General features: G+C 41.1%; 1 protein-coding gene across 2 annotated transcripts in view; it reads right to left on the bottom strand.

Annotated features, from left to right (window-relative positions):
* The window catches only part of TMEM117 (transmembrane protein 117), a 532,025-nt gene extending 510,430 nt beyond the window's left edge, over nt 1–21,595 (bottom strand). The window contains exons 1-2 of one of the 2 annotated variants that reach the window (XM_022572405.2): nt 21,299–21,595; nt 11,847–12,151 (exon numbers count right to left, since the gene is read on the bottom strand). In XM_022572405.2, the coding sequence (XP_022428113.1) occupies nt 11,847–12,123 (277 nt within the window). In that variant the 5' untranslated portion in view covers nt 12,124–12,151; nt 21,299–21,595. Of the gene's footprint in view, nt 1–11,846; nt 12,152–21,298 lie in introns of those variants that run through there. The other variant, XM_022572407.2, reaches the window with a different exon arrangement.
* Nucleotides 21,596–22,055: the final 460 nt, after the last annotated feature.

Raw genomic sequence — 22,055 nt, 5'->3', positions numbered from 1 at the left:
TTATTGTCCATCTTTTCCCACTAAAACATAAGCTCCATCAGGGTAGGGGCTTTGTATTGTTCAATGCTGGATCCCCAGGGCCTAGAAAATGCTCAGTAAATATTTACTGAATGAACAAAATAAAGCCCTATATAATCAAGGTTCCTATACTTTGCAAGTGAATTGAGACAAATCAAAGAGCATGATTCAAAGGAGTGGACAAGGGCAAACAGACACTAAGCTTCAAAACAGAAATTCAGTGCCATTAGCGTCTTCACAGCTTTATTTATATCTGTGAGCATAAATCTGCTTTTTCCTAAAGTGTCTTCTAGTGTTACAAGTAACCAGAATAATACATTCATTTCTTTCAGCAAACTTAGAAAAGAAGGTAGGATGATCTAATGATAATTTAAGTTCCAATCTTAGAAATGGATTGATATATCTTATGTTTGGTAAATGATGGGCGTGGACTCAGGAAATTGCAGTACTTGAAATCAAGATCTTATTTTTATCAATAAAAGGAGAAGAATAGTGAGTGTGCCTGAACTTCCTTCACACCCTCTCTTCCTTCCTTCCCTGCTACCCCATCCTCATTGCCTCTGCTAAATCGAGCCTTGATCACCTGAGGTCAGGTGCACCCCAGCCACGGAAGCACACCTCCTGCCTCAAGGTCAACTCATCCTGCGTTCATCTTCCTACAACAGTACCTTGATCTTGTCATCCTGTGGTCAAAGCTTTAGATTTTCTTCTTTGATTTCACATATTTTAGGGTTTGGGTTTTTTCCCACAACAAGATTGTACTACTTTTGTAATTTAAAATTTGAAAGGGACAGACATGCTCCATGGCTTGCTATTGTTTCCAAAATAAATTTCAAGCTCCTGAACCTGAAACTCAATACTCTCCACAATTTGCCTTGCAGCTTCCCTTTCCCGCCTCAAATCTGCTGATGCAGATTCACACTATACCCCAGAACTATTTGTCCTTTTCCTCCCCACAACTTTGTGCTTGCCATTTCTCCAGCTTAGAATGCCCTCCTTCTCTATCCAACAGAATCCTACTGGGAGTGCAAGGCAAGGCTCAGATTCAGACTCAAGAACTGTGGTCAGATACACAGTACTTGGGAGATGGTGAGTTCACCGTTATTAGAGGTGCTCAAATACTGGCTGAAACTATAGCAAGGATGCTCTCACCAACTCCATTCACACTGAGATGCTATGGTTCCCATGAATTCCTGCTCCTATTAAGGAGACTTATTGAACCACTTCTATTGGGAATGACCTCTTGCCCCTTCAGAATAGGCTGCCCATCCTGCTTACATGGCAATTATCACATGCTGGCATTGCAGTTGTAGTACAGCTGTATTTTCATGTATGTGTCTAATCTCTTAGCTCACTGCAACCTCCTGAAAGACAGTGTCTCATGGCACCTAGCACTGTCCCTTGCAAATGAGAGGTACTTGATGTTTGTCAGTGATGATGCTGAAAAATGGTACAGTTCAAACAGGAATCAATTGGGAAGGACATAAAAGAAAGAGGGAGATAGGTCATGAAGCAGCAAGGAACTGTTTTATATTCTCTCATGAGATGGTCAGTCAGGTACAGTCACAAGAGGAAACACAAAGAAAGACAAAGGAAAATATTTATTATACTCACAGATCCTAGAGAGACATGCCACAGGGAGGCCACACAGGGTCAGAGGCTTGGAGGGCCAAGGGAGCAATCTCAATCAGCCAGGCGGGGTGCAAGAAAGTAAGGACCCGCAGGTCAGTACCTTTACAGGGGGTCAGGGCCACATAATCAAAAGGTGTGACGGATTTGACTGGTGTGTTTGAATGTCACTAGGTCACAGTCAGCGGAGGGCAAGAAGGGGAACTTGTGGCAAAGGCCAGTCTCCTCACACTGGTGCACCTGGTCACCTGGGTCAGGTGCTCACAGCCTGTTCATAGGGATGTGGAAGCAGCAGGAAAATATGGAGTTTAAAATTTACAGTACAAACGTTAACTTCCCCGGGCTGCTGGAAGGTAAGTTCAAACTCGCTCTCCCAGGTCTCCGTGTGTACACACTCACCTAACTCTTAGCGGGTCTATCCATTTCGATAGGCGTGTCCTCAAGGACACACAGAGAATCATCACGAGCACAGACAAGCTTAGGGAAATCCTGACGCGTGATCACATTCCTCTGGAATCCAGGGAAGAAGTAAAGTCCAGCACAGGCTGTGAGATTACTGATGGCTGCCAGGGCAGAGAGCACCATGCTGAGATCTTCTGGGTCAGCACCAATGACAGGCTCTGTCCGGGAACTGTACAACTTCTCGTGGGGTCAACTAAATGACTTTCTCTGTCCAAAACAGAGGGCTGGTCAGGCAGGAGGTGGTGCCAGAAAAGATCCCTGCACGCAGGCAAAGTGGAGCGAAGCCGTGGGGAGTGGCCTTGCACAACCCAGTCCTGAGGCTCACCGGCTGCCTGCTCCCCATCTGGGATGCCTGAAACGGCACCTGTCTGGGAACCAGGAGGCTTCAGTTTATGTTCCAATTTTACTGCTGGCTATTGTTGTGACCTTGGAGCCAGGCAAATCAACCCTGTACATTTCTATTTACCCACCACTAATAAGTCTGAGTCACAGCCACAATAAAAATACAAATCAAAAACAACAGAACTGCTTCGACTACCACTGATACTCAGAATCAAATATACAGCTTCAAGTCCACCACCAGAAAGCAACTAGACTTTGTCTTTGGCAAGGCTGTGCACCCCATATTCCAGCCTGACCGCCTGTGCTCCCCCAGGTCTTCTAATGGCCTTTTTTCTCCCTTCTATCTGGAATCCTGCACAGCAACACAGCTACCACGTCAGAATGTTCTCCTGCATTCTCCCATATACTAACACTCACCCTTCGAAATAGATCTCCCGATGATGCCAACTGTTAACATCCTTGTTAGTTCATCGCCCTCCCAAGTAGCGCAGACTTCAAGCCAGTGAAAATACCTTCAAGAAATGATTCTAGGTATGAGCATTAATAAAAGAGAAAAGAAAACAAACCACGGAAAACTTTTGTCAGTGTCCTTTCAAATCACACTCCTCTCCCACCCAGGACTATTTACCCTATAATTTGAAAAACAAACAAAACTTCTATTAATGTGGTTTTAAATCAACAAGTGATCAAGCACTCTTCGCTTCCAATTTTACTATGTATTGTTTAACCAGCTGGCTAGTTCCACCCTGGCAAGTTATATTTCACTCATCAGTGAAGTGGTTTCTCTTAGCACCGTGTGTGAGGGTCTAGTTGCGGCAATTCCATTTGATAGCTGCTTTCGTAAGAAATTTCTGCCATTACCCCCCATAGGTGGGAAATGAGAAGAGGAAGTGGAGGCCAGGATTGGACCTGGAAAGGAAAGAATACCTTGGCCCCTGAATTACTCATCTCTACCAAGTACAGTAAAACGTACGGAGAAACGTACTTGGTTAATAATTGCTTAATTACAATGCTCTAACCTGAGTTAGTTTTATTAAGTCCTCGAGGTATCTTTTTACAGCGTTTGTATCCTCTGTCCTATGGGAACTACAGCAGCCAGACAATCCCAGCACACTGGAAGCTGCAGCTGGTGGCCCTTTAGTGTTAATGGATGCGCAGCTGACTGCACTGCAAACTAATGAAGGCACCTAATAAACAGGTATGGGAGGAAGCGGCTGTACAGTTGGGGTTTCCAGCTTCACCTTCCTTTCCTGCTCAATGAGAGAGAACATTAAAGTAACAGGATAAGTTTTTTGTAAAGGGCTACCAAGTTCAGTAACTATTAGACATCAAATTCCCCTTTGAAGAGGGGTGTTCCTTGGGTATTATTTTAATGCTACATATCATTTTCCCAGCTTACGTTTCCTAACCTCTCATATCAAAAACCTTGCTTTTTTTCTCCCATGTTAAAGGCCACTCCAAGCAATGGTATAACATTTTCTCTAACATGAATTCTGTGGTCACTCTGAGCTCAAAATTATTTTACTCCACAAAAAGGAATTATGTGTTGACAATTCAAGCGTGTAGAAAAATGAAGATTCTGGCACTGTGTATACATTGGTTGAGAATGAAGATGGTAATAAACATTTAAATAATATCTATCATGAGTATCAAACACTGTATCTTGAGAAGACAAAGCTTAAAACTGTAGATATTCTATCTAAGTATAATTTGACCACATATATAGCATTTGTTCAAGTAATTCCTGCAAAAGGAAGTACTTATCATCTTGAGAATGCAATACTTAAAATAATCAGTTGTTGACAATCACCCTGAGTAATAATAAATATACTATTTTTAATGTACTATAAACTATCAGGATAGTTACTATCAACTATCAGAGTCATTTACACTACTCGGGTATTCAGATCTTAAATTAACACAAAAGAGGTCAGATCATACCCACATCATTGCATTAAAATAATAGTTTTTCCTTCCTAAATACCTGATGAAATCTGTTTCTTCATGTGTTGATCTTCCTGTATCCCCAAGACTATCTTACCCACACTTTCTGGAATGTCTGAAACTTTTCTATTCTGAAATGATAAAATCACATGTGTAGCTCAAACACAAAGAAAAAAAATTCAAACTAGACTTAAAGCTAAGACAATAGAAAACAAACAAGCATTTACCTTTATTAAATCCATTAAATGACAAAACATTGTTGAGTTACTTGGTATTTTACGGGCAACAGCTTTTTGTTTAAATAAAATGAAAGAAAAAAACCCTAGAATTTGTCTCCTCAGATTTCTAGATGTAGTGAGAATGCTTTATTTAGAATTTCCTGTTTAAAACTAAAACAGACATAGGTACACAGAAAATAGCAAACTCTTCAATATTTTGCATAATATAAACACAAGAAAAAAACCTTCAACATGTATTTTTCTTTTGTAGATGTCTAGTTATCAGTCAAACCATAATTTTTTAAAAATCACAGCCTTCTAAAAAAGAATTGTGATTTCTGTGCAGGTGGATATCTTGGGGGGACCAAAGATTTATATGAAATGTTGCTTATAGTCAAGTACAGGTCCATTATCCAATTATTGTAATTCTGAAATCCGAAAGACTCTATATTTGTAACTGATGTTTTGGTAAGACCTGACCAAACCTGAATTCATTTAACAGCAAGACCTAACCTGAACTGATTTGAGGCTGTTTATAGCCTTTACACCACTTCATGTGAATACATATACATATACACATACACATACACATACACATACATATACATTCAGCTACAGATATATCGATGTGTTTGATGATGGAGTATTTCCTCAGTCCCATAGGGCAAGCTACTAAACGTAAGCACATGCACTGACGTCTGAAACATGTCTGGTCTCGAGGTTTGGATAAGAAATGGTGGGCTTGGATTAAGGTACATAAATCCGTACTGTGCTGTACTGAGTACTATTCAAGGTAAATGGGCCATTGCCTATGTTCTCATTACCTCAACCCATTATTTACTGAACTCATTATCTTCTCTAACTGGTTTCTCCTAATGAGTCTTTCTTTTTTTAAGAAGACAATCACTCCCTTAGTCATTCATCCCAATATTCCTAGTCACCCATAATTTCACCTTTACTCTCACCTCCTCACATCTCATCAGCTGTTGAAGCTTCACAAGGTTCCGAGAATCCCCACCCTGATGCCCACTGTACCACCCCTATTCCAGATTGGCCTGAACTATCTCAAGCCTGCATGACTGCACAAGGCTCCAAAAATACTTTCCTACTCTTTTCTACTCCCTTAACCTCTCCCTCTCCAATTCCCTCTAGATTCTGCTTCAAGATTAATCCTGCCATCATCTCCCATCTTGTTCAAATACTTTCCTTGATCCAAATACTGCAGTAGAAGGGAGAAAGACCAAAGTACAAGACTGGCATAAAAAGACAAAGAATTCAGACTCAGCCTACCTTGCTATTGCAACTCCTGCTCTTTCCTAACACAAACCTTTCACTCCAGTCAAAATGAGCATGACCTCCTCAGTTTTCCCCCACTCTAAAAAAAATCTAAACTGTTCTCCTCTCCTTTGCTCACACCATCTACCTCATGACCTAAAATTTGTAATGAATTCTTTGCATCATATTTGACTATTTTAATCCCACTCATGCTTCAGACTCCCTTACATCCCACATTGGCAGCAAAGTTTTCTTTCCCCTTCCTGGCCCACCGTGACCTCCCTTTTTGAATTCCCACAACTCTCACAGTCTGTACATTTGATACTTGATGTGCATTTCCTTGTATTGTCAGAGTAATTAATTTTTCATGCATATGCATCTTATCTCTTTAACCAGATTTTAAATTCCTTGAGAGCAGAGACCATGTCTGGTATTTTATAAATGAACAAATGAATACTCTTCTATAGCTTACAATAAAAAGGCAACATTGGCAAAGATAACATGTAAAAGACAAAGGAATATTAATTTATTTATTCATTCAAATTTATCAAATAATACTACATTCCGGGCATTGTTTTAGGCACTGAGGATTAAATGATAAGCAACACAGCACAATCTCTGCCCTTGTGCGGCTTATGGTATGGCTAAGACATGAAACATTAATGAAATAATTAGGCAAATAACTATATACATGAATATATACATTTCCAAAAAGGAACTATGCAATATTAACAGGTCCAGCATCATTACTATACACTATATCTGTCAGAGCAGTCTGAGTTGGCCTGCCCTTCATCCATGTAAAAAAGAAAAGTGCAACTAATAGAGGCTTTCTGCACGTTAGAAAACAAAAAGAAATGAAGGAATACAAATAGCAAGAGCAGTCTGTTTGAGAAATACATTTGTCATAATCTTGATGTTCTAATATCCATCCCTAGATAAAGCTATTCAATCAGAAGGCATTATTTAGACTCTGATCACTTTGCCCTTCATAGAATTACTTTCAGTGAATACAATATCACAAATTTCTTTTATGCTTAAAAGTTATACTCTAAACTTTTATGAAAGTTTGCTTTAAAACACAAGAATACGAAATTCATTTCTGCACTTGCCACCTCACCATGCAGTGTGTCTTATACCAAAAAAAAAAAAATTCCTTACCAGAGTTTAGGGCAAGAAATTCTAGAATTTAGTGCAAAGAAAAATTCCCCCATGAAACTTGCAATTTTCATCATTTCTGATATCCAAAGATATGTAATGTATCACATTTCCCCTTTTGCCCAGCCTCCAAGGAAGCTCAAAACCAACACAGTAGCAAAACTCATGAAATCAAAATATATTTGATTCTGTGGTACTCATTTACTATTCCTATTGTATTAAACATAAATGATTTCTTCAATAAGCTCAAAAAATTAAGTTCCCCTTTCTATGTAAGCCTTATCAGCATAATAATTTTAGATTTCTCTATTCATGGATATCCCAAATGTATAATCCTCCAAAAGGGTAGGATGCATTATTTGAACACACACTTATTTTTTTAAACAATGGAATCATCCAAAAAAATTGAAAAGAGAGGCACTGGAAAAGTATAAACTGATATTCCAATGGAATCTAATTTTCATAAATCCTGATATGATACTTACCTCAACAAGATTCAGTGTTAAACCTAAAGAAATTTTTAAAAAATGTATTAATTCTCATTTCACATGTGCTCTTAAATTATATTCTGCATTTGGGAAATTCGTGACCAGCCTGAAGTCTTACAAGTTTAGTGCTACTATGTAGGAAAACCAACTCTCTCATTTTATTCCAATCATACAGCACAGGTGAGAGGGGAATAGTTTTAAATGCATTTAATCGTTTCTGTCTCTGATAGAGAGGCATGGACATATATACACTACCAAACGTAAAATAGATAGCTAGTGGGAAGCAGCCGCATAGCACAGGGAGATCAGCTCGGTGCTTTGTGACCGCCTGGAAGGGTGGGATAGGGAGGGTGGGAGGGAGGGAGACGCAAGAGGGAAGAGATATAGGAACATATGTATATGTATAACTGATTCACTTTGTTATAAAGCAGAAACTAACACACCATTGTAAAGCAATTATACCCCAATAAAGATGTTTAAAAAAAAAAAAAGCAATTTCCAATTTGCAAGAGTCAGCATTTTTATTTGGGACAAATCCCACTACAAATTATAAATCATGAGAGGGTTTCATGTTGTTAACTAAATAGCCACAGCATTGTAATATTCATGTCTCATAAAAAATAAAATTTATAACCAATGAACTGGATTAAATCAAGTGATCACAGAATCATTCACTCTTCCTCACGCATGCTTTAAAATGGCAATATTGTGTCGTCTTTTTGGAATCTACAAAGAAGAGACTTTCCATAATAAAATAAGTGAGGGAAGACTCAAGTTAATGAAATGAAAGCGGTAGTGGCACTCTATTTAATATTTTTATTTGGCATTTCATTGGAGAATTACCAAAAAAAAAAAAGAAACTGTTTACTTGATCACACAAAATGATTCTGATTATTTTGTAAACCATTCCAATTTCTGTAACAAAAATTTCTGTACTTGTAGTGAACAATCCCACTCCTCTCAACATACATACACCATCATCACCATTACCACCACCTACCACAAACTTGCACCTACAAATTGTTAAAGGTTTAAATAAGGCCTTTTAAAAAAGTGAATTATGGGGCTTTCCTGGTGGCACAGTGGTTGAGAGTCCGCCTGCCGATGCAGGGGACAGGGGTTCGTGCCCTGGTCCAGGAGGATCCCACATGCCGCGGAGCGGCTGGGCCCGTGAGCCATGGACGCTGGGCCTGCACGTCCGGAGCCTGTGCTCCACAGCGGGAGAGGCCACAACAGTGCGAGGCCCGCATACCGCAAAAAAAAAAAATAAGCCATGACTAAATGTGATTTTAGTATAAGAGATAGGACGGCAATAGAATAACTTAATGAAACGCAGTAATTACAAAACCAAATGATCTGCCCTTATTATTAATATCATTACCTCCACCATATGATTTTCATTCAGTCTTTTATAATATAGGCTGTTAACTTTTCTCCAAACTGTATATTTTGGTCTAAGCTTGCCTTAGCTTTCTACCCTGAGCAAGTTTATGGAATGGATTACAGATGCATCCAGCCATTGCTTGTAATGGATATCTATTGTTTTGCCTGCTCAGCACCCTTCGCCCACTTTTGAAAACTGACCATCTCTTGCTTACCCCCTCCCCTTGACCTCTTCTATCCATATGATTACTATAAACAACACCATGCTTGTTCAATGTTCAGTGGATGGCCCAGCTCACACCCAGTTCCCAGTTATCCTGTGTCAATGACCCCCAACTCTCCATTTAACTTTAGCACCCACTCTCTAAAGAACACACCCTAGTTGGGAATCACCACTAAAGAATGCCTATACTTCTGTTCCAACATGCCATCTAACCACACCCATCAGTCCATTCCCTCCTCTTACTCCCGTTTCACCTGTTCCATTTCATCCAAATCTTCAGGCCCTTGCCCACTCCTCCGAAACCACTGTTTTCCTCACCTCCTTTCCACACCCAGCCAGAATCCCCTACTAATCAAATCAATACCTCTTTTACTAGAACTCTCCATTGATTTTCCATCCTTTGTTTCCAGTACAGCAAGCCTGAGTATTCCCTGACCAGGTGAATCACTCAAATTCTGTTCCAGGTGACTGAGCTCTCACAGAGAAAGCTGCTCAACTATTCAGATTGGTATCATTCAAATTTATAGTGACTAACCACCTCAGCCCTCGGTGATCATCAGTAACCCTTTCATTTGTCCTAGTCAGTTCACATCTATATTCCCTAGAGTAGCTCTTCCGAAGTTGGACCACTTTCTTAAGCCCCTTGCTCATCAATCCCTCCATCTTTATCTTTAGCCCTTCCTTCCTCGTAGTGAAATAGAAATCACCAGGTGGGAGCACACTCACCTCTCTACTCCTCCAACTCAAATGTACCTACTAGAGTACCAACCTTGATCTCACTCATGACTATTTCTGAGGAACCGGGGTGTCTCCTCCTGTCCTCTCTAAGGCCACTGTTTGTGGCCTGTGTCCTAAGTCACAGACCAAAGCAACCTTCAGAGATGCTGTCTTCCTTCTATACCTTTACCTGCACTTCAGTCTAGCTTCTTCCCCATTAATCTCACTCCTCAAATAAAATCACCATCATCAAAAATAACAAGAGGGGCTTCCCTGGTGGTGCAGTGGTTGAGGGTCCGCCTGCCGATGCAGGGAACACGGGTTCGTGCCCCGGTCCGGGAGGATCCCACATGCCACGGAGCAGCTGGGCCCGTGAGCCATGGCCGCTGAGCCTGCGCGTCCGGAGCCTGTGCTCCGCAACGGGAGAGGCCACAACAGTGAGAGGCCCGCGTACCGCAAAAAATAAAAATAAAAAAATAACAAGTAAAACAAAATCTCCCCTTAGCCTTTTTACCATGTATAGCTACTTCCCATTTCCTTCTTCCATTTCCTCATCAAATTTCTTGAAACTTGTATATAATAATATAATATATATGTATATATGTATATAATATATATGTATATAATATACATATATTTATAATATAAAATATGTACATTTTATATGTTTATGCAATAGAAACAGATGGCAACAGTTTGAGGAGTAGAGATTGAGAAGAATATATATATAATATTATGTGTATGTATGCATATATATTTGTTGTTTATTCCCGAAACCATTGCCATCTGTTTCTCACCAAACTTCTAGACTGAAAATACCCACACTAGGTCACCTATGATCTTATAATTGCTAAATTCAAAGTTTCATTGCTAAGTTCTCTCCCTAATTGACCCAGTAGCAGTTAAAACTTTCTTTCTCCCCATAGCATTTATCACCTCTTTGCATTTTATACATTTACTTGTTTAGAACCTTTCTCCCTCCTGTAGGATGTGTTTATGAGGGCAGATACCCTGCTTTTTTGATTCGATGTCTAGAATAGTGCCTGGCATAATAAGTAACCAATGAATTTGTTGAATAAATTGCACCCACCTCCTGGCCAAAATCGATTGGTCCAGAGGTAGGAACCACACCCAACCTGGGTCAACTTCGTTTAAATCTAAGAGTTTAAACTTGGGACCAAGAGTCAAGCCAGTCTGTCTAAGTGGATGTAAACTGATCTTCAGTGTGAAAGGAGAATAAAGCAGATATGAGGGAGAAGTCGAGACAAAAACATCCTGGTAGAATTCAAGCCCCTGGTCCCATTATCCCATTTATCAAAACAAATTCTACTCTTGGTCTCTGTGAAATATCCCAATACCCGTATAGTAAGTTACCTTTTAAACTTAAACAAATTTAGTCTCTTTTTCTGTTGCTTACTACCAAGAGATTCCTTACTATAATACTGTTCTGTGGTTGATCAGGCTCAAAATAAACATTCTAAAGCCAATGTTCAAAAACAAAAAAAAAAAGGAAAGAGAAATGAGGGGAAAAAGTTAAGAGTTCCTGTTCTAATTCCCTGAATGAACAATATGTGTAAATATATGGGCAATGGTTAACTTACTTTAATGAGAATGTGGTGTGATATGGAAGCATTCTCTTTATGATTTACAAACCTTTTATGATATCATACTTAGGTACTACTTATGGGAAAAGAGCTATTTACATGTCTTCTTTAAATAAGATTACACATACAATCATTTTAGATGTAACACCATTTTATAAAATTAAGTTTAGAACTAATTTTACCTCATGCTAGTATTCCTGAGGCCATAGAAAAGTACACCGTTAAACACAGAACAGTTGAAGAACCAGAGCTACAACAGCACATAACTAATTAAGGCTGGAAGGCAAACTGAAATGCATTCTAAACTGGCATTTAGAAATAACAAAGCTCTATCTTGGAGTATAGAATTAAATAATTATCTGCATTACATTTCATGAGTACTTACCAAACAAACGCTGATGGAACAGAAATTTGCCAGCTATTAGTCCTATGAGAATGGCAAGTAGCCATAGAAGCACCTTCAAAAGCCTCCAGCCAACTTCTCTAGGGTATTTATTTGTTACAAATGAAAAACAGTTTCCAACAACAATAACGTTGGCTTCTGTTTGGCTATGAGAAACTGGGTCCTCCGCAAATATTAAGAAGTTAAAGAAGATCACCAAGTAAGCCACAATCAACCGAGACCAGGGATGCTGGAAATAATAACGGAAGTCTTTACCCATCCTTCAAAACTTCAATTCCGTAGTTTACCTGCATAAGAAAAGATACACAGGGTTAGGGCAGAAAAACAAGTAGTCTCTGTCTTCCTGTTATCTGTTCAGATTTATAACAGCTCAATAGAGAGGTATTTGGAAAAGACCTATTCCTATTTATGGCACCAAGACAAGCCTGAGATTGAGGATTGTCCCTTCCCCATCATCTCATCATACCTCTGATCTATGGGGATTTAGGAAAGAAGGAGCGTATTGGAAAGAGTAGGGGGAGAGGGAGGGACATGAGAGGGCAGATCATGGTCCAAAATTGGGATTATGACTGAAATCATAGGTAAAAATCATCTCAGGAGGCAATATACAGCAAAAAAAATAATAATGCAACACTCTTCCTCTTTTAGATTATCATTTTTATGTTACAATCATAATACATATCATTTAAAAATTAAGGCAATGTAGAGGTAAACCGAGGACGTATTAACAAAATATAAACATCCTCCTGGGCTTCCCTGGTGGCGCAATGGTTAAGAATCCACCTGCCAATTCTGGAGACACGGGTTTGAGCCCTGGTCCAGGAAGAACCCATGTGCCGTGGAGCAACTAAGCCCTGAGCCCTAGAGCCCGTGCTCTGCAACAAGAGAAGACACTGCAGTGAGAAGCCCGCGCACCGCGCCCGCAACAAGAGAAAGCCCGCGGGCAGCAATGAAGATCCAACGCAGCCAAAAATAAATAAATGTATCGATTTACTTATTAAAAACAAAAAATCCTCCTCTGACCAAACCCCTCTCCTCAGAGTTAAGGTCCCTTAATAATTTGATGGATATACTTTCAGACCTTTTTTTTTTTCACATTGACAAAAATGTGTGTGTGTGTGGGCTTTTACAAAAATGTTCACAGTCTACTTGCCAAATAATTTCAACACAGAATACGGTTCATGAAATAGCTAAGTCTATGGCAGAGTAGTTGCATGTAGGAGAGCTTTTAGGCAACTCTGCTTGTGGGAAGTGAAGAGGAAGGGGAAGATTTCAGAGGAGGACATACCCAAATGGGAGGTTGGGGGATCAGTAGGATTTTTTCCCCAGTGAAGGAGGCAAGGATGCTCAATCTAGGCATGTGCAAAGGCACAGAGGCATTGCAAAATATGTGATATGCCTAAAGGGCTAGGCCCTAACATGGATGTACACTTTGAGTACAGAAGCTTTCCTAAAATGCTGATGTCCAGGCCCCACCCCCTAAGTCTTGCTCAGCTCCTCTCTCTTTCCTCTTTGGGAGCCAGCCTGCCCATAGGAACACAAGCCTGTCTAGGTCCATCAGGTGTGGGACTGGGTGATTCAGTCGATCTAATTCTGGGGTTCAGTTTTGGTGAGCCCATTTGGTGCTCAGACTAAGCTATAGTTCTTTTTTTCCCCCGCAAGAAAGCTGATTAAATCTGGGGTAATAATAATAAAATTCTAATTTTACACGTGGCTAAAAATACAAAGAGCAAGTCAAAAACCTGAAGTAACTTGAAGTCAGTGGAAGATCTGAGAATAGACTCCAAGGCTGGCTCCCAAGTTCCAGTCCAGCATTCTGGGCTGATGAATGTCAAGTAAACCCACTATCTAAGCTAATGAAGACTTGGCTTAGCTATTTTAGAAAAGCTATGTAAACACACAAAACAACTGGCAGTAAAATTTAGCACAACAAATAGTTACTGTGCCTTGGATTCTAAACCTTCTAAGCAATTACAAGTCCTTTGTGATCTTCATGAATACTCCAAAATATCTGTTCCCAGCATCTGTAGCCCAGATCGCTAAGGAATGGTGATTTTTTTTTTTTTTATGTGAGGTTCATCACCCAAAGACCTGTGTGGTTCTCACACCAAAGAGTGCAGAGAAAGTGATGAAGAAAAAAACACATCATGCATTTTCACAGTATTCAATATGCTAGAAGGCCAGAATGGGTCAGCTGTCAACTTGATTTTATGCAACATCTTTGGAAATGTCGAAAGACCACTATTAGAAGAGAATACATAGAAACACCTCAAGGTCAATGAGTCTTGAAGCAGGAATAGTTCCTACATGCCCATCAGAACTGGACAGGGGTGTCAGTTAACAAGTTAACAGGTTTCTACATTGCTTCTCCTACCAGTGAGGAATTCTGGTGTAATTGTCCCACCACCTCCCTTCCCCACCCACACACAAGCAAGGCAGCAGGATTTAGAACACTGACTACATATAACCCTGATTGTTTGTTAAATAAATGCTTTGTGGAGAGTTGGCATATACTTATTTTATTGTTGCTGTTGTTAATTTCAGAACCTTGCTTTGTGGGCTATGTAATGTCCACACGTCCAAACTGAATTACAACATTCAAACAATTTGGAGACAGCTGTTCCTCGCCAATATTTATATTGTTTCAAGAGAGAGAACTATAGTACTGAACAACAATCCTGCCCTAGTAGAGATCCTAATTCCCACAGCATGCTATGAATGCTGCTATCATTCCTATGTTACAGGTAGGAAAACAAAGGAGCAGAGCAGGTGCTGCCTACGTAATTTGCATATCTAGCGAGTGGAAGAGCCAGCACTTCAATCAAAATCCATTCCTAGCCCTTGATCTAATATACCACAACAAAGCCGGAAGTGTTTGTTGCAATAAATAGTTCCCATCATGTTTACAGCTTAGTCTTCATCTCCCCTAACTAGATTCAGTGACTTAGACACTAGCTTAGTGAACAGGATCATTTGGTCTTTTTATTTTATGCTAAACGTGGTTATTTATTCTTGCCTCATACACTAAAGGGAAGCGATGTCTTCTAGAGGGTCCCAAATTTCCAAACCTACATCATAACTTAAACAACACCTGTGCTTATCTCCACTTCCTGACTTCGTACACAAGGTTGCCAAAAGTTTGCCAAGTGATCTCGGCCTGTTATCCAGAGCACCAAAACTGCTTTCCTCTCTGTGGTTCCCATAAGGCGTCCTGATGATCAGTACAACCATTTGGTGACTCTAATGTTAACAATCCAGGATTGAGGTGGTTCAAATTGACAATGCTCCACTGTGTACACAGTCTAAAAATGTTTTTTAATTTTTTAAAATTCAATTCTGCTACCACAGTTGAGCTTTTATCGTAAACAAATGTGCTTTTATCGTAGCTCTTAGCAGATCACAGTGAAATGATCTGTTTTTTATGTGTTTGTCTCCCTCACTAGAACACAAAGTCCCCAGAGAAGGGGCTGTTTACTTTCAGAGCAAGCAAAGTGCTGAGCTCATAGTGGGTAATCAGTAAGCACCTAGTGGATAAGCTGAGCAGAGATCAGTCCCCTCATTTAGGTGAGATGAGAAGGCAGAGCAATCTGCCATTCCTTCCACTAAGGGAAGAGAAGAACAGCTGAGTCCAAAGACTGCAAGGATGACTCAGCCAGGAACAAGCACTGACACACCCCTTGCCCACCCCTACAGTTCCTATGTCATTTCAGCCCCAGGTTCTGCACTGTTATCATTATTACTAAGGCTAACATTTATTCAGGACTTAGCATATAGCCGACACCATGCTAATGAGCTTTACAGACATCTCATTTAAATTTCATAGCAGTCCAATGAAGAGATAATCTATTGTAAGCAATGTTGAAGCTGAGTTTAGTAACTTGCATGACAGAACAAAACAAGCCTATGCCACAGCCAGCATTCACATCCCAGCTACGTGGCTTCAATATTCTATGCTACACCTTCCCCACGCGAAGACAGACATTCCAAAATCTTGCCCTTTTCATGTTGTTTATAAAGTTCCTAATAATAAAGCCCACTGCTATAAAAGATTCAAAGTACTTGTAGGATAAATGAGTCTACTATTACTCTTCAAACTGACTTGGTAGCATGATCAGAAAGAACTGGGATTCCTCGAATTTTTTCCTTCTCCTTTTGAGCATCAGTATAAGTAGTTGAGTCTATCTGATTGTCCTTTTGCGACGCATCACTGATATTCATTCTGTGATTTTCCAACTCTGCTTAGGGAGAACACTGCACCTCTGAGAACTAGGCTAATTCACACCATTCAATTCTCTCTCCTGATAATATCATCATTAGGTAGATGCCCCCATCAATACCTGGGAAGCCTCTGCTTTTACACATAATAGCAGTGACAAAGATGATGGTTAACTACAGGCTTAAACTTTATATACTGTCTGATAATCCATAGGCCTTCAGTCATGGTTTCCAACTCTAGAGGGACTAATATTTAGAGTAGATATTAGAAATGTCATGCATTTTACTACAAGCCAGTATTTCACCTGGTACTAAAGGCTAAGAATGGAAAAATGGAAGGTAGGGTAATTACACTCAAGTTGGGAAGATCAGCTGAGCAAAGGCACAGGAAAGGCTATCTGGGACAGGCACAGAGATGTATCAGTAGTTCTGTGTGGCTGGAACATAGAGCACTTGGGAGTATCCTGGGAGAGTTAAGGATAATTTGGGGCCGGTTCAAAGAAGATTATACAAAAGTACTGTTCTGTATTTTACTGAGTAGACACTATGGATTCAAAGTTTTCAGATCCGAAACTGTTTGGAGCAGGGTTTTAAAAAGATTTCTCTGCCAGCTTGGAAAATGATCCACTGGTATGTGGCATGATGAAAATGGCAAGACTAGTTTGGAGGCACCTCCAACAGTTTACGTAAAAGATAAGCAGGTCCTGGACCTGGACAACATCGATGCCCTAATAATTGTTTTAATAATTTGTTTGATTACACCAAGAGTACCCTGCCTTCCTTACTTATTAGGATTTTTACAAATAAGTGAAAATACTCAAGGACTTCAGAAGTATGAATTTCATGTTTCCTCAGCAGGAACCCTGGCTCAGGTGATACTTTTTGCATAATGACAAGTATCATCAAGATAGAGCGTATCACTTCTATTTTAAAAAATTTATGAATGCATATGGCAAAGTCCTTGAAGAACTAATAAAATATGCTATACAAAATACATTGTTACTAGCCAAGTAAAACTCCCTCAGAGCCCAGCTCTGCTAACGTAGGTCTTAGCATCTAGTGATACCTAACCAGGTAATAACATCGTTTTCATTGTGGAGCACTATTCTAGGATAAAAAAAGAATTTCTCCAAAGTTTTTGAAGCTCCTTGGTATTTATGTCTGAAAATTCACCTGTAACCCTTCTTAGCTCTTGTCAAAGGGCTTATTAAAGATGACTGCGCCTGTACTCTGCCAAGAGTGTGAACTTTATTCCAGCACCTTGAGTCTAATTTCCTAAAAAATAATGTTTAAAAAGACTTCTTGTGCTTTATTTTTTGCAGTATGCACTTTGTGCAGCAGACAGCTGTGTTTTGGACACTTCTTGGCTGTATTAGTACAAGACAAAGTTAAAGGGTATTTTCTTCAGTTACCTAGCTATAGTATTATGCTAATGTATGTAAAGTTCCTTGCAGTTAACAGAACACTTTTTACAATCATTTCATTTAATCCCTAGGAAATCATCGCTTTTAAAATTGCCTATCAAAAGGGCAGACAGAACTTTAAATTATTTAATACTGTTTCCTTAAAAGATAAATAACGATAGCCTATGTTTATGTCACATTTTACCTCTTAGTGTTCTTAATGGGTGAAATCACACCTTTAGAATGACTTTATAGAAATGATCAAAGGAATCAGGAAGGCAAAACAAATGGCGGTGGGAGGAATATGGTCCAGTTCTACCTGACCCTGCTACTCACTAGCTCCGTGACCTTGAGGGAATCCCTAACCGCCCTGAGATTCCATTTCTTCACCAGCAGAATCCTAATGCAAGTACTTTCCTCATGGGGTTGTAGTGAAGACTAAAGGAGATTTCATTTGTAAAGTGCCTAGTCACTTTCAGGAACTTCCTACCCTGAGGACCACTATTAAAGTACAAGTGTCTCTTGGTCATTCCCATTAAACATGAACATGAAAATAATATCAACTCTATATTACATTTACTGAGTGCTTTTCACATGCTACTCGCAGTGTCAAAGGATTTTAATATAACAACATAAAGGATGAATATCTTCCTTAATTTACAAATATTGAAAATGAGGCTCAGAGAGGTCAAGCTACTTGTCTAAAATCGTACACAGAAAGTGGTGAAGTCCACTTTTTGTTAATTCCATGCTAATTCCATAATCTCTTCATTCATTTGTTCACGATTTACCAATTGCCTATTTGTGCCAGGCACTGGCCTATGTGGGAAGGTTACTAACAGACAACACCCCTGTTGCCCTGCATCTTAGAGTCTCAACTGAGGGAAACAGACATTAAACAGAGAAAAATGAAACACACAGTATTTTAGAAAGTTATAAGTTGCTGGAGAAAATTAAAACAGGAGAAAGTTAATAGGGGGTGTCAGGAGTGAGGGAAGTTGAAGAAGCCCTCACTATAAGGTGACAATTGCCCAGGCATGAAAGAAGGAAGCGAGGCAAGCAGATATCTGGGGAAAGAGTGATCCAGGCAGAGGGAACTCCCAATTGTAAAGGCCTGTGCTGGGTGCATGATTAGTGCATTTAAGGAACAGCCAGGAGTCTAGTGTGACTGGACAGGGTATGGGTGCAGAGGAGTATGAAAGGACTCGAGGTCTGGGAGGCAGCATCACCACCAGGCCTTGAGGCCATCCTACCATGTGGGCTTCACCCTGTGGGAGATGGGAAGCAGAGGGTGATGCAATCTGACCACTCTGCCTGATGCTTGGAAATTTATCAGATTCTGGACACATTTAAAAAGAAGAGATGACAAGATGTACTGATAGACTGGATGTGGACACGGCCTGGCAAACCCCAGAATGGATTTGCCATTTCCTGAGATGGGAATGCATTTCTTGAGATGAACACTGTTGGAGCAGACAGGCAACATAATGACAACTAACATTTTGTAGTGCTTTTTATGTGCTGGGCTCTTGGCAAGCATTTTTCATGCATTATTTCAATTAACATTTAGACCAAACCTTCGGATTCACCAGTGAAGAAACAGAGATTTTAAAAGGTTATAATTTGCCCAAGGTCATACAGCTACCAATTGGCAGAAGCAGAGAGAACTATCTCTTTATTACCCCAAAGTCAATACTCTTAATTACTGTGTATTCCCTACCCTGAAAAGTATAACACCTAATAAATTTCCAATGGGGAGGGAGCAAGGGTAAGAATTAGGTGATGATGTGCGCCTAGTAGGCACTCAATAAATCTTTGCTGATGGATGAGTAATGAAAAACTGTGAGATGACGGTTGGATAACAGACCAGCTCTGGGTGAGAAAAAAGCACTGAATATTCCATTCCAGACAGAACAGACTCTGGATAATGGAATATCCAAGTCTATAAAATGAGAAATGTCAGAAGGTGAGAAAAACAAATATATATTTGCCTAGACCAGTCCTGAGGTAAGGATAGGTCTTAGTTTACTATCTTGAATTGTTAGACGAAAAGGCAGGCAGGCATGAGGGGATGACACACAGTATTTTTATGTAATGCAAATGCTTAATACAGGTTTTAAAAATACAAACAGCGGTAATAACAGAAGTAAAATTGGAACTTCTTACTTTTAGTCCAATGCAAGAGACCACACAGCCTTTTAAATAAAAATCAACCTTTTAAGTCAATCAATGAAACCACCATAAGTGGCTCTGTACAAATACCAGGATTGTATTTGTGGTACCCTAGCTAATTTAGAGGATCGCATCCATAAATCACTTCCTAGACTTTCTCTTCACATAGTTTCAACCTTTAAATTATGTTCTTCCCTTGTTATTGTCCTTCAGTCTTTGGCATAACAAAGCACTGAACCCATATAAGTGTTTAAAATAGAAAACATGAAAGCAAAGCAGCTCAGGGGTTCTCTCTGAACTAACACATTAGCCAACTTTCCATCAAAATGGCAAGATTTTGATCAAAATGTCCTTTTCATGTCCTAAAGTTGAAAAATAATCACCAATGAATTCTTTAAAAATATTTAGACTTCCTTTTCATTACATGTGTTGATGATAAAAAATTAATTGCCATGATCATATTCTAAACATAACACCAAATAAAGTAACAGTTAATGAATAAAATAAAATTCATTCATATCTGAAATTGCTTTTAATTGACTGACAGTTTTAAGAAGTAAATTAAGTACAACAAACAAGTACTGGTTTCTGATCACAAGGATCAGGTGAAGGTGGGATGGGGTGGGAATAAATATGAGTCAAAATGTCAAAATCCATAATTACCTTTAAAGTACAAAGATTGGGGGACAAGGAATAGAGCTGGAAAGTATAAGCATGGCAAAAATTCAATACTTTACAACAAAAATTGCTTTTACAGGGATTCTACTACACTTTACATTCAATAAATTGGAAGAACTTTTTTTCTGAAGACAAAACAAAACCCTGAAATCTTCCTGGAAGTCCTTCTCTGGATTTCAAACAACATATCATTTATAACTAGGGGGAAAATACATTTATTCAAATACATTTATTCAACATACTTTTACTCGAAAAAAAAAATGTTGTTCATGAGACTTCTACCTACACATAAATACTAAAATAAGCATGTGATGTTTACGAGCATCTCTCTCTCATACACGCACACTCGTTTATTGTTCCACAGCGAGTAGAATGAATAAGGGCAGCCAGAGTGGACCCACATGAGTCAAACACACTTGTGGGCCTCTGGCATTTTCAAAAATAGGACTCGACAAATAGCTTTATTAATCACGATGAAGACAGTAAACACCCAAACACTGAAGTTTTGTGGGGTTTGGAGGGGTTTGTTTTTTAAGGCGAACACTCCTGAACTACAACCTGTTAATTTAATTAACGAACAATACTGGGGCTTTTACTCTGTTCGCATCCTAGGAACCCCTGAAGCGAGGAAAGTTCATCGTCCGTCCTGGCGACGACCCTCACCCTCGGATCCCGGTAGTTTGAGGGCCCCCCGCCCCCGCGCCGCCCCGAGCCCTCCTCCTCCTCCTTTTGCTGAAGGGCAGGTGCGCGCCCCCCTCCCGGGCACTGCACTGCCCCTCGGCGCGCCGACCCCGGGAAGGGAGGAGAGGAATCGCTGCGCAGCGGGCCGGGGGACGCGGCCGGGGCCGCAGTCGCGGGCAGGACGAGGAGGCGGCGCGGCTGCGGGCGGCCGGACCGGGAGGGCTCCGCCGCAGCGGGACCGAGCGGCGGGGGAGGCGCGCGCGGCCGCCCGGGCCGCGTACTCACCAAGGGGGCCGCGCGGGCTCTGGGCGTCCGCACTCGGGAGACCCTGTGGAGCGCAGCCCTCCGCCGAGCCCGCGGCCTCGCTGGGAAGCGCGGCGAGACGGGCCGGCGGCGTCGCTGCCACCGCAGCTGTCACCGAGCTATAAATACCGGCTCGGCCCACACCCGTCGCCGCCTACGCCGGGGGCCCTCCGCAAAGTCCGCCGGCCGCGGGCCGGGCAGCGGGAGCGCGAGGGCGACAGCGCCGCGCAGACTGCGCCGGCTCCAGCTGTGCGGCAGCTTCCGCAGCTGGAGGCATGGCCTCCCGCCGCCCCCGCCCTGCCCTCCCGCTCCCTCCTCTCGGGCCCGCGCCGCGGCCCGACTCCAGCCCGCGGGTCTTGCGCCGCAGCCGAGCTGCCCGGGCCGGGCCCTCCTCTGCAGAGCCGGTGGCGGCGGCGACGGGCGGGGACCGACTTCGGTACCCGGAGGGGTAGGGGGTGGCGGCCGGGGGCGGCAGGGCTTCAGCCTAGCCTGTCAACAGCAGCCCCTTCTTCCCGGGGGGAATCGGCCGACTTCTTATAAAACCCACCATCCTGCGGGCAACCAATGAGGTTCCCAGGTGGAATGTCCTCTAAGAGCTGCAAACTTTCTAACGCGGTCGGGTCACAGGGCATCCTTCCTGCTTTTGTCTATTGGTGGCGTGGAGGGCTGGGGGTGGGAAGAGACAGAGCCCGCGACGATCTGAGAAGTCTGAAACTTACTTTCCAGCCTGTCTAACTTA

This window comes from Delphinapterus leucas, chromosome 11, assembly GCF_059928025.1.
Source record: "Delphinapterus leucas isolate spDelLeu-1000000601 "Yukka" chromosome 11, BTC_Dleu_Yukka2, whole genome shotgun sequence".
NCBI lineage: Eukaryota > Metazoa > Chordata > Mammalia > Artiodactyla > Monodontidae > Delphinapterus > Delphinapterus leucas.
Note: the sequence above shows the minus strand (reverse complement) of the source record. Positions and strands in the feature narration are given on the sequence as shown.